General features: G+C 36.4%; 1 protein-coding gene across 1 annotated transcript in view; it reads right to left on the bottom strand.

Moving 5' to 3' along the window:
* The window catches only part of BANK1 (B cell scaffold protein with ankyrin repeats 1), a 117,818-nt gene that overhangs the window by 89,240 nt on the left and 15,473 nt on the right, over nt 1-13,105 (bottom strand). The window contains exons 3-5 of the mRNA XM_029286691.1: nt 6,683-6,816; nt 5,566-5,704; nt 3,894-4,036 (exon numbers count right to left, since the gene is read on the bottom strand). Of these exons, the coding sequence (XP_029142524.1) occupies nt 3,894-4,036; nt 5,566-5,704; nt 6,683-6,816 (416 nt within the window). The remainder of the gene's footprint in view (nt 1-3,893; nt 4,037-5,565; nt 5,705-6,682; nt 6,817-13,105) is intronic.

The raw sequence follows: 13,105 nt of genomic DNA, 5'->3' as shown, positions 1-13,105 counted from the left end.
GAAAAAGGTGCCGGAACGCGGTTCCGCCGCGTTCCGGCTGAAAAAAAGCCCTGGAAAAATCTTTTGAGTAAGATGACTTTGACAATATGGACCTCGTTTAGAACCAGTTATAAATCAAGTTGTACTAAGGCAGTCAGTTCAGACACAGGAAATGATTATTTCCAAGCTCCTTGTAGCTGGGTTACAAGTGACCATGCTAAGATCTACAATGTGTCTAAGTCACATGGGTTACGATTTGAACTTATGAAAATATTTGAGGAAAATTTGGTATGAGTTCTAAGATAGCTACAGTAGGTAGCTAGTTAGAAGATGCCAGGTCAGACTTGACTTATTTTCTAGTCTGCTATAATTGACAGTATATCCAGAGTCACATAGGAGATGCCCATGTCTGATAACTGGAAATTTACAGTTGAATTTGGGATCTTCTGCATGAAAACTGTGTAACAATCTGCATCAAGTTGTGATTTGCCAACCTCATTAATTAGTAGACTTTTAACCTCAAAGTTTTCCTCAGATGTACAGAAAGTACAAATGTGATGATGCTGATAATTGTAATGTCCTCAATAATTAGTTGATGAGATGAGAAAAGTGTGAAAGTTCCACTTTGCTTTTGCTTTATAACTGTGCTGTTGAACAGACTCTTTGTATTCTTAAAAATTTATTTGGAAGGAATTTACTTCTGATTTTAAACAACTGCTAATAATGTAATGCATCATTTTTTTATTAATCCTTTGTTATAAGCAGAATGCCTTAGGCTATAGACATGGTAGATTTGTCACAGGAAAATGAGGCTGTCTGAATTATAAACACAGCTATTATTTTTGTTCTTGCGTTGCAATTACAATATAGACATGTCAAGTGCCCTCAGACTGGCCATTGCAGTACAAATGATATTTCAATTTCTTTATTTTTCTGAAACAGATTTCCCTTTTTATTATATGGAGGTAAAACAGGAAGCCTTTGTACTACAGTTTTTGTCCTCTTGTGTTGGATTTCTAAAAGATAGAATGAGACATTTGCAGGGAAATAATGTGAACTCTTCCAAGATCGAATGGCTATATATGACTAACATGTGTCAGTCATGTTAGTTTAAAAACTCTATTGATTCATCTAATTTCATTACTTGTTTATTATTGATTTCAATTATGGATTCCTGAAAAAGAGATCTGCTTGCTAGGAATGGACTTACATATGTGATAACATATAGGTATAAATAATCTGATTCCATCTTCTTATTTATTTACAGAGAGTAATTCAAAAGATGTTGCAGAATCTGGTTAGCTTCTAAAATCTGTACAGGAAATCCTCATAGCTGTCTCTTGCAAACAAGATGCTCATAAAGAGATCTGTTTACTCTGTTGAATACAGACTTTGAAATTTGCACTTATCTTCATTCTGATGATTATATATGTTTTCTCTCTCTCTTTCTATGTATGTATGTATGTATGTATGTATGTATGTGTGTGTGTGTCTCTCTCTATATATATATATAATTTGTGCAAGAAAATCTAGTAGCATTAAATAATTGTAAAGTATACTTAAAGTATTTATTTTAATAAGCTGATACTTATTAATTGGTTATTTATTTAATTAATAAGCAAAACTAGGAACATCATAACATGCCTTATATATCTGACCAATAGCAACAAACATGTTTCCAATAGCAACAAACATGTTTCCAAACTGGTCAGTCCAAGGGTGAAATAATGGAATGTGATGATATAATTTTTCCATTATGACATGAGGAAAAGAAATGAAGCATTTCTGACATTCATAAATCCTATGGGCACCAAGCTATGACAATATTGATTCTTTCTAAATCATATAGCAAAAATCTTATGGCAAAGGATTAACAAGATCAAAGTGGACAGTCATAAAAAAGAAATTCTAAAAAGAAACTATAATTTTAAAACTGAATAATATAACAAGAGACCTACTGAATTAGACAAAGACCTGTCTAGCCAAGATTCTGACTCTAACAGAAAGCTCATGGACATGAGATCAAGAGTCTTGCTTTTGTTTTTAAAACAAATTTATCCTTCCTGGATGTGTCTAATCTTCCTTCTAAACAGGTAAATAGGTGGCAATTGCCATATCAATGGTAGCACTTTGCGCTGTATAAAGAAACTTACTTGTTCTCAGTCCCAATTTCCAAATCCTAAGACATTTGACCAAATTGCCCTCTATATTGTAACTCTTTGTTTGCAAGGCATTTGCTTTCATTTCCTGAATTTTGCATATTGGGTTACCCTTTTCCCCCTAATTTCCAAATAAACAAATAGAAAACTATAAATTATTATAGTAACAGCTTTGAATAAAGCAGGATTTGAATGTGCTTGTCTTCTATGTTTCCATGTGCCTCTTTGTGATGGATTGATGATTGAACTCACTTGCACCCCCTACCGCGTACTGTATAGGGGTGCACACCAATGCCTGTTGCTATGTTTTGGTTTTTTTCCTCCTGTTTTTGTCAGTGGATTGCCTATTGAAACCTTTATACAACTCCTCTCTTCTTCCTACTTCTTTTTTCCTTATATTTCTTTTCTAGTTTCCTGGTTGGGCATTTTTAGTAAAAAGGCCACAAGATGTTACTCATCTGTATCGCTCAATATTCTTACAGAATGTGATCAATATTTGGAATGTCACCTGTTGCTATTCCTACATTAAAATAACGGCCATGTATTTTAAATCCATTTTTTTCATTGCTCCTTTGTCTTGGGCATAGAAATTTTTACAAATGTTGAGTAGTGGTGAAGAATTATACTGGTGACTTGACACTGCTGAGTTGGAATGATTAAAGGACATAGTAGCTTTAGAGCAGGGGTGTCAAACTCGCAACGTCACATGACGTGTTGTGATGTATCGTGACTTTTTTTTGCCATTGCCGGCAATGGGGTGGGTGCGGTTTCGCTATGATGCATCTGGCCAGTGGGCCGCAGTTTGACACCCCTGCTTTAGAGTAACACAGTTTCTTTTAGTCCATATTCCACATCTCTAGTATGACTCTATTTTCACTATTACCCAATGTAAAACATTTTACAAGGCAATACAGTAGTCCTCAACTTATGACCACAATTGAGCCCAAAATTTCTGTTGCTAAGAGAATTTTGCCCCATTTTATGACCTTTTTTGCCAATGTTGTTAAGTGAATCTCTGCAGTTGTTAAGTTAGTAACACAATTGTTAAGTGAATCTGGCTTCCCCATTGACTTTTCAGAAGGTCGCAAAAGGTGAACATGACCTAGGGACTGACCTAGGGTGAATTTTAAATAGGGATAATTTTTAATGATTTTAATAAGAGACACAGCTACAAATATTTGGTTTTTAATTGGCTTTTATTGGGGAAATGTACTATGTTGTTTTAATATGCTGTGAGCCGCCCTGAGTCCCGTGGGGAGAAGGGCGGCATATAAGTCTTAAAACAAATAAATAAATAAATAAATAAATAAATGACCCCAGGACATTGCAACCACCATAAATATGAGCCAATTGTCAAGCATCTGAATTTTGATCACGTGACCATGGGGATGCTGCAATAGTTGTATGTGTGAAAAACAGTCATAAGTCACTTTTTCAGTGCTATTGTAATTTTGAACAGTCACTAAATGAACTGCTATAAGTCAAGGACTACCTATATACATTTCTACTTCATATTTGCACAGCTCTGAAATACTAACCTTCTGGTATTGGTGTTCTAACATGCTGATACCCAACATTTGGGGGAAATCTACTGCTTAATATTACGTATTTCATTAGACATTATAAATAAAAAGGAAATATTTGGATAGGAAAAAAACTCAAACTATCAACCCTTCTCATTTTATGTACTCCATTAAGTTAGATAATAGTTTATTAACTTTTTTTTATTAACTGTTAATGTACAGAACAGCTTACCTGACAGGCAAATGCAATTGGATCAGCCACTTTCTGAAGCATCTTCTCAAACTCTCCAACTGTTGAATAGTATTCAATCTGCACTGTGGCTTTAATGTCTCCTCCACAGTAGATATTTACATTTACAAAGCCAGCAGGAAAATCTTATAAAAACAGAACATTTTAAAAGTTCAGTGGAAAAAATGAAGAAAAAGAAACAGAATTATTGCCAAAACCTTTCCACACTGATTTAGCATTCAGAATGCTTCTATGCTATCTATTCCAGATTGAGAAGTCAACGATTCACAGGGGAGACAAATGTGCAAAGAAGCAGTGAGCAATGGAAGAAAAGAATCAGCAGCAGTGGAGCAAGAAGGCAGAATTAAAATATATTTGGAGGCTAGAGAACAAAAGAAAACAAAGAAAGCTTTAAAATATACAGCATACTTGGAAATATTTACGGACATTTCAGTGAATATTCTGAGTGCTTCAGGGTGGAGAAGAATTTCCAGCTGCACACTTAAGTGATAATCTATGTATTAATTCTTGTAATGAAAAATGTGATAAGCTAAACTTGCTGGTTTTGTGCTCAGCTCCTGGATGTCTACACTACAATTCTATCTTGATGACTCTTTTTTGTGTGTGTGTGCTTTCTAGTCAGATTTTGATTCTTGACAACTGCTCCAACTAGTCCCTGAACTTTTCTTGGTAATATTTCTGAAGTGATTTGCCATTGCCTGATTCTTAGAGCTGAAACAAAGAGTGGCTGGCCCAAGGTCACCCAGTTGGCCTTGTGCTCAGAACTCAGTTTCTTTTTTTTAACCTGTCGCCTTAACTGCTCTACCAAGTAGGCTCTCTTGGTAGCACCAATAAAAACATCTTTAAAAAGCAGTTGAGGGAAAATGGTTTTCAGTAGGACAGATTAACAACGTTTAATGTTTTCAACTTTGGCAGTACTTAATATTTTTGAAGGAGCTGAGTGCTGCAAAATGGCTATGAAGATATCCAACATACAGGCAATTTTAGATTCGGAGAAAATTCTTTTTTAAAAATTATAATATGCACACGTTAGGGCTTATTTTTCATATGCTTCCCATCTCGTAATAAAGAAGTGATGTCAGTTTTTTAGCCATGGTCAGAGACACATGCAAGAGCCACAAAAAGTTTCACTTGCTACATTGGGCAATCCTTTGTTCAACTAAGCTGAAACCACTGATTTAATAAATATTACTTAATGTTACAATAAAAAAGGATGACTAGATGGTTGAAATAGACTATAAAACACCAAAATATGGCCAAATATATTAGCGCAAATAAATGACAAAAGAATTTGAAAAACTCACCACATGAAGCAAGACAATATCTTCATAAATGTCATGCAGTGATAATAATATGTGCTACAGATTTATGCTGTTTTACTCTAAATAATGTGTGCAGCAGGAACTGATTAAGGCTAGCAAACTATGACTAATGAATGACATTTTAAAGACTGTCAACTGCCACTTTATCATGAATAAACAACCAAATGTCTCCAGTTTTTAATAAGTCAAAAACTTTTATGCTCTGATTTAATAAAGTAGAATTTGAAATCCAAAGCTCATACATAAAAAGTAGTATTGAATTATAATGGGAAACACTGTATAGCACTCCATTATGTTAATTTTATTTTTCCTAAACTAGTACCAACTCTTACCTAGAGCTTTGATGAATCTGACTTTCTGATTCCAAAAATCTGGCTCAATTCTGATCCATTCATTTTCCGTTATAAATTCAATGATTACTGAATCTTCAGGGACATCATCTCTTAAAATAATGAACATTTCTCCAGGGCACTGCAAAGTATGAGTTGTATCCAATTATTCCTTTGCGTCAATACATCAAATCTATACAATTTGAATTACATATTTTCATGGAAGTTGTTTGAAACATTAGCAGAAGAACATATGTTATCCAGCTACATATTTTCATAAAGCGATTATTTGGCCTGCATGAGAACATGGATTATTTCAACAAAACATTTGCTCTTTGTAGTAGGATGCACCCTTGAACTGATTTTAGGGCAATAGTGAACTCAGACTGTAGGACTTTGTCATGGTCAGATCACTTCCTTTGGAGATGTAGATTTCTAGATGGCTATCTTATTCCTCCCCCCCCCCTTTTTTTCAGTAAATGGAATAGACATTGTGGCCTATTAAAGATTAATAACTGTTGCAACAACAACTTTCAACATCCTTTTCTGGGTACAGAGATAATGCAAACAAGTCTACCTCTTTTGCTCTGCTATTGTACCATGAGTTTTAGGGCTAAAATGAGTGCAATAACAAACTTGCAGACTTACTGATTTTGACAGGATCTCTCAAAGACAGGATCTCTTAAGAAGCAATGGATGCAAACTAAGGATATCAATGAGAGAAGCATCCTAGAACTAAGGAGAAATTTCCTGATAGTGAGGACAATGAATTAATGGAATGACTTGCCTCCAGAAGTTGTGGCTGCTTCAACACTGGAGGTTTTTAAGAAGAGATTGAACAACCATTTGTCTGAAATGGTATATATTCCTGCTTGAACAGAACTAGAAGACCTCTAAGGCCCCTTTCAATTCTGTTATTCTCAAAACATTTAAACCCAAACTCATTATGACTGTTTAGCAGAGATTCAGTTGTAAAAAGGGAGTCTTGCTCCTTTTTCCTAAGCTAAAGTCTAAACCCCCCACCCAGCAGAACTTTGAGATTTATTTTTGTGCACTTTTCTTTTAAATGGAATAAAAAGAATGCACTTGTGGGGATTGCATTTTCTTTAATTGAACTTACCTCACATGGTATCCTTTTTGGCAACACTAACACCTCCGGCCTTCCCACCGTCTCCGTCACCTCCTCACTTTCCACACTTCCATCACTTAGCCTCAAGCTCCTTTCTAGGTCCGAAGATAAGGGATCATGTGCACCTGCCAAAGATATTATTTTAAGTCATAGAGGATTTGGGTTAATGATTGCCAAAGCTATCTCCCACAAGCTGAAGCATTCCTCACTTGTGAAATTGCATATTAACTGATGGTCTTTGAGCAGAAATATTTGTTTATATGCTAAACTTTGTCTTTGATTTATAATTAGGCATTTGTCATAAATGCCTCTTTTTCTGTTGATATGGTAGTCTTTTGTGCAGGCACCAAAATAAAATTGGATTTAAGTGCCAACCAAAAAAGAGGGAACCTACAATCTAAATGCATCTTTTGAAGTTCAGATCAGGTGGTAGTTGAATTGCAACCTATTATGATTAAACAACAATGAGTTTAATTCAAGATATCCTTTTGCATGATAGTAAACACAGAATTTACTTCATAAAGTCATTGATCAGCTATACGTCTAATGGCTTTCCAGAGATATTAAAAACTTTTTTCTACAAAACTCTCCAAGTTTATGTTCCAGATGTCAGGTTTGGAATCAAATGGATCATTTAGCCAGAGCATTATGAAGTAATGTTCAAATAGAAAAATATATCTGATGAGAAATTCAGCATATCTAAATTCCTCCATAGCAAACATCAGTTTTAGATTCAAGTTGTTGTGATTATATTTTCAAGCAAAGCTTGTACTTGGGCCAAAATATCTTTTAAAACAAAATAAATAAATAAAAATGGTAGCTAAGCAAAAGTTCAGTAAAGATTATTACAGAGCACTATAAGGTAATAAAATTCCATCAGATAATCCACACATTATTTACTATAAACAGGCTCATAAATCCCTATCAGCATAATTAGTATGCCATCACTGAGTCTTTTTCATCATCCCGAGATCTGAGCAAATCAATTGCTTTCACATCTGTCTTTTTCTTTTATTTCCCCAAAGAGTTCCAATATCATATTGTTTTTCATTTTCAACTTGCACACTAACCTTTTCCTTTTCTCCAGCCCTTGCACAATTCACATTAGTCAATCAATCCACATTGATTGCTGGCTCTGGAGCATTCCCCATCTGTCTTTGCTTTATTGGATATACTGTTTACTTTCTTACCATTTGTCTTGTCAGGAGTTTGCCCTATTCTCTTCAATATGGCCCTTTCATTTTTTTCATTCAAGAGCTGTACTTCCTCTCCAGTCAGCTTTCATTATTGATCTATTAAATTGATAATATGAAACCCTTCTTTTTAAAAGTCTTATTTTTAACAGCCACAGTCTTCTCTTGCTATCTCAAATCAACCATTTTTCACAAAGTTTCCTTCATAATATCTCCCAGGTTGGCCCTGGTTAGTGCTTAGGTGAGGGGCTACCTTGCAAGGTTAAACTATAGGCTAGTTGAAAAGTTGAAAACATCCCAGAAGAAGACAGAGGCAAGGGATAGAATCAAGATCACGTGAAGTGTTAATACCACTTTACAATGCCTTGGTAAGGCCACACTTGGAATACTGCATCCAGTTTTGGTCACCGCGATGTAAAAAAGATGTTGAGACTTTAGAAAGAGTACAGAGAAGAGCAACAAAGATGATTAGGGGACTGGAGGCTAAAGCATATAAGGAACGGCTGCTGGAATTNTATTATTATTATTATTATTATTATTATTATTATTATTATTATTATTATTATTATTATTATTATTATTATTATTATTATTATTATTAGTCTAAAAGTTAAAGCACCAGATTAGAAACTAGGAGAATGTTAATTCTAGTCCCACTTTAAGCATGAAAGCCAGCTGGGTAACTTTGGGTCACTCATTCTCTCACACAGAGTTGTTGTTATGGAGAAAATAGGAGGGGGAAAAGAGTATTAGGTATGTTCACTACCTTATTTATAAAAATAACAAAGGCAGAATAAATAATAACACCCCAGGTTTAACAACTGTTGATAAAAAAGACAAAAAAGTCTGGATAGTGGATGTGGCAATGCCTGGAGACAGCAAAATAGAAAAGAAAGAACTGAAAAAGATAACAAAATACAAAGACCTTTAAATAAAAATAGAATGACTCTGGCAAAAGAAAGCAAAGGTAGTACCAATAGTAATACCAATAGTTTCCCCGAAAATAAGACCCGGTCTTATTATTTTTTTTTGCCTCCAAAAGAGGCACCAGATCTTATTTTGGGGTGGTGGTGTGTCTTTCCCACAGTCTCACCTTGAGGCAGCGGTACCGACAGCTCCATCCAGCTGGCCCACTTCTTCTGCGGCCAAAGGAAATGCCTCCGCAATTGAGAATGGAGATCCGGATTGTCGTGTGCAGTGCCCCCCCCCCGGTCTGCATTTCACCATCAGAGGCCTTCTGGAAAGGCCTCTGATGGTGAAATGCAGCCGGGGGATGCCACAGAAGACGTGGGCCAGTGAGGTGAGGCAGGTGTTGATTCATGGGAGGCCTGGCTGCAATGGTAAGCAGTGCAGGGCACGTGGGGCAGCTTGACCCCCCATCCCAGCTTGATTTTTAGATTTGTGCCTTGCCCCAAAATTACGGCTTATTTTTGAGGTAGGGCTTATATTAGGCCCACCCCCAAAAATCAAAATAGGATTATTTTAGGGGTAGGTCTTACTTTCAGGTAAACACAGTAGGTGCCTTGGAAGCAATCCCAAAACAATTGGAGCCCCACTGGTATTGACAATTTGAACACCACTGGCATTGACAATTTCACCCTCAGTCAATTGCAAAAGGCAACTTTACTTGGAGCAGCTTATATCCTGTGACGATATTTGTAACACCATCAAACATCCACCTATCAAACATCTGCCTATCCCAGATCCTTAGGAAGGACTAGGTTGGTGGACAAAAATGCTAAATTCAATGTGAACATCTGGCTGACTGTGCAATGAACCATAATAAAAATCACTTCCCTATCATGCCACAAAAGATGCAAAAGATGCATTTATATAAGTCACCAATGTCAATTGGAAGGTGATTTGGGTTTGCTCATATTATTTCATAAATTAATAGCTAATCCAAATCTCAGACTCCACCTCCAACTTCATAAGACTTGCTATTCATTCATTCATTCATTCATTCATTTATATCCTACCTTTATTATTTTTACAAATAACTCAAGGTGGCAAACATATCCAACACACCTTCCTTCTCCTATTTTCCCCACAACAACCTTCTGATGTGGATCGGACTGACAGAGAGTGATGTCCTATGCCTTGGTCAACCATGATGTTTCACATATTAATCAGAAGGAATGGAAGGGTGTTTTTGATATAGTCTGGGAGGGATTGAATAGATTGTAGCAAAGTAGAATGTAGCAAGAACTCTGAAACTGGAACAGAAACTTAACAACAGATGTAGAAGACTAAGCTAAAATCTTTCTCCCTAATAATTTAATAATTTAATCTTTTAAGTGTATATAGATGGAACTGAAACCTCTGTTGCTTTCTAATACTCTCAATTACTTGCTAATACTCTATTTGGTCTAAGTATTAAGCTGTTAAGTCGGAAGCTCCCATTTAAATGCTACAGCAGACATTTACTGTAAGATATTACTATCATAAAATTGTACTTTTAGAAAAACGGCTCTGATATCCTCTGAAACCAGCAGCAGGTAAACCAAGACAGGTTGCACAAATACTTTACCAAAACATGTTTGCAAACTTGCATTATCAATATTTGGAAAAATAGGTGACATTTTTAGGTGAACAGCCCTAAAAATTCATATCCTTGAAAAGCCTACCAGTTAGAGGAATCCACTGGGAAAGGTTCAGAAAAACCAAGGTGGCACATCTAACTATAAGGTTGAAGGCCACCATATAAAAAGTGACACGAGTGTATAAATAGACATAGATACAGATGATATAGATGTAGATGGTATAGGTAGATTTGGATGTAGATGTATACAAACAAAGTCATCCTGTTAGTTCATTAACACATTAGCCACCTTTTAAACTAGGAAAACGTTTGGAAAGTAAGTAGTTTTAGAGGTGGATATATTTAATAATTCATATTGAACAAAGACATGTGGGATACAATAATGCATACAAGTTAGTAGAAAAACAATTTACCTCTAATCTTGTAGATTGAGAAAGTCTGCATTGAGTAGCATATTTCTCTTGGGTTATGTAAAGAAATCTTCCGAGCATTAGCAGCGACATTATAGTATATGAACACAGAAGCTGTCCACCACTAGATGGCGTAGCAGAGACATTTTATTGCAAGAAGAATGCTCCCATTTATTCTCACCAGCCCCGCCTCAAATTTCTTTATAAAGAGCTAGTTTTTTTAGCAGGATTAGTAAAAATCAGAAGAAGCTCTGAACTAAAACGCTATTATTTCTGTTCACTTGCAGGAGAAAAAAACTCAAGTTATTAGCCTATTCTATCTTTCCCATAGCCCAAGGAAGAATGTGTGGGTGGTAGAAAATGTAGGTGGATAAACACAGGCACTGTTCCATATTCAGAAAACATTCGTGATCAGCATTTTCATCCTGATATGAAGCAAATGAAAGAAATACAAATGCATGAAAATCTTCTTTGTCCTGTATTACTTATACTGAAGAACTTTAGATACCAGATCTGAGAATCTTTGGTAGCTGGGAGACCATACCTTTTTAGTTCCTAATTCTTGTTAGAAAGATATAGATATAGATAGATACAGATAGATAATACATAAATTCATAAATATCTACTTCTCTGTATATTATTTATAATATCTATCTATCTATCTATCTATCTATCTATCTATCTATCTATCTATCTATCTATCTATCTATCTATCTATCTATCTATCTATCTATCTATCCATCCATCCATCCATCCATCCATCCATCCATCCATCCATCCATCCATCCATCTAATAATATATAGTGATTCTTCTCATATAAATAATTTAACATTTTTACCTGAAATAAGACTATTGCATAATCATGGTTTGAAGAAAACAGTACAATTTCATTAAGATGTGAAGATAAAAAGCAGGAAACAGCTTGCTTCTGATACCAAAACAGTATTTCTCTCTGCATGGAGAAAGCACGTATATTTGAGCTCTGAAATACGATACCTAGTCAATGTTTCTTAACATTTTCTAATGTATATGCCTGCTTGGATAAATTTCCCCATTTGCTGATATGGGTGATTTAGCATCTGGCATAATAATATCATTCCATTTCATATTGTGCCAGTCTACCCATGAAATACAAAAACAAAAAAGTTGGAGAATTGGGAAAACTTGAAAGCCGCACTGCTCCCAAACTCTCCTCCTTGCTTTCTACTGTAAGGGTCAGCAGCTACCCGAAGAACTTGAGGTTCCAAGAGGGCAAATAAGGAGACTCAAGCGGAGGCTTCCAAGTCAAACAGAACTTTATTTGGCCAAGTGAAGTTGCTGGGTGGAACACTGTCCGAAACACTGGCAGCTGCATTCAGAAGTGCCACACAGTGGTCAGTTAGGCACTTCTATTTATATACAGATAAGAACCAATCACAAGGTGACACTTGTTGGCACACAGAATATTAACCAATCATCTTTCATTACTTTCCCGCTGTTTCCTCTGTCTCTGGGTCTGTGTACATCAGTGGTTCTCAACCTTTTTAATGCCGTGACCCCCAAGCGGTCGTACGTCGAGGATTAAACCGGTCGTAAGTCGAGGACTACCCAACTGGTCGTAAGTCGAGGACTTTCCCTGCCCGGGAGCGCCGTGCATGCGTGGTTCCGCCCCCTGCACCGGCCGAGGCGTAGCTGGCAAGCGGCAGAGACGGAGCAGGCCGACCACCAGCTGGCCCAGCCCAAGGGAGGTAAGGCACCCGCCGGAAAAGGGGGAAAAATGGTGGACAGCCTTGCTTGGCAACCCCCGTGAAATGATCGATCGACCCCAAATGGGGTCGCGACCCATAGGTTGAGAACCACTGGTGTACATGTTCTTCCTGCCTTCACAAAATGGCATCCCTGTACAGTGTACAGAAGCAAAAATGGTGGTCATTAGGCTAATAACAAGAATACCCTTTTGTACAATCCCTATACTACAAATGAGACCTGCACAAGTGAAGGCTGGTAAGAATGGAGAACAAATTCATTTAGCTATCATTTACCTAATGTTGCATTTTCAAACCAAATTTCATTAGTTTCATTGAGCACTATTCTTTGGCAAAAAAGTAGACAGGTTATAAGCAAATAATTACATAAACCTAACCAGGGCTTTTTTTGTCATAGAACATCCAGAACGGAGTTCCGGCACCTTTTTTGGATGGAACCTTGTAGGGTAGGCAAGGTGGGTTGCACGACGTGTGTGAGTTCCGGCACCTTTTTTTTTTTTTTTTTTTTTTACAAAAAAGCACT

The sequence above is a fragment of the Protobothrops mucrosquamatus genome, unplaced genomic scaffold (assembly GCF_001527695.2).
Source record: "Protobothrops mucrosquamatus isolate PMUCROS unplaced genomic scaffold, P.Mucros_1.0 scaffold_224, whole genome shotgun sequence".
NCBI classification, from domain to species: domain Eukaryota; kingdom Metazoa; phylum Chordata; class Lepidosauria; order Squamata; family Viperidae; genus Protobothrops; species Protobothrops mucrosquamatus.
This window is presented reverse-complemented; position numbering and strand designations above follow the sequence as displayed.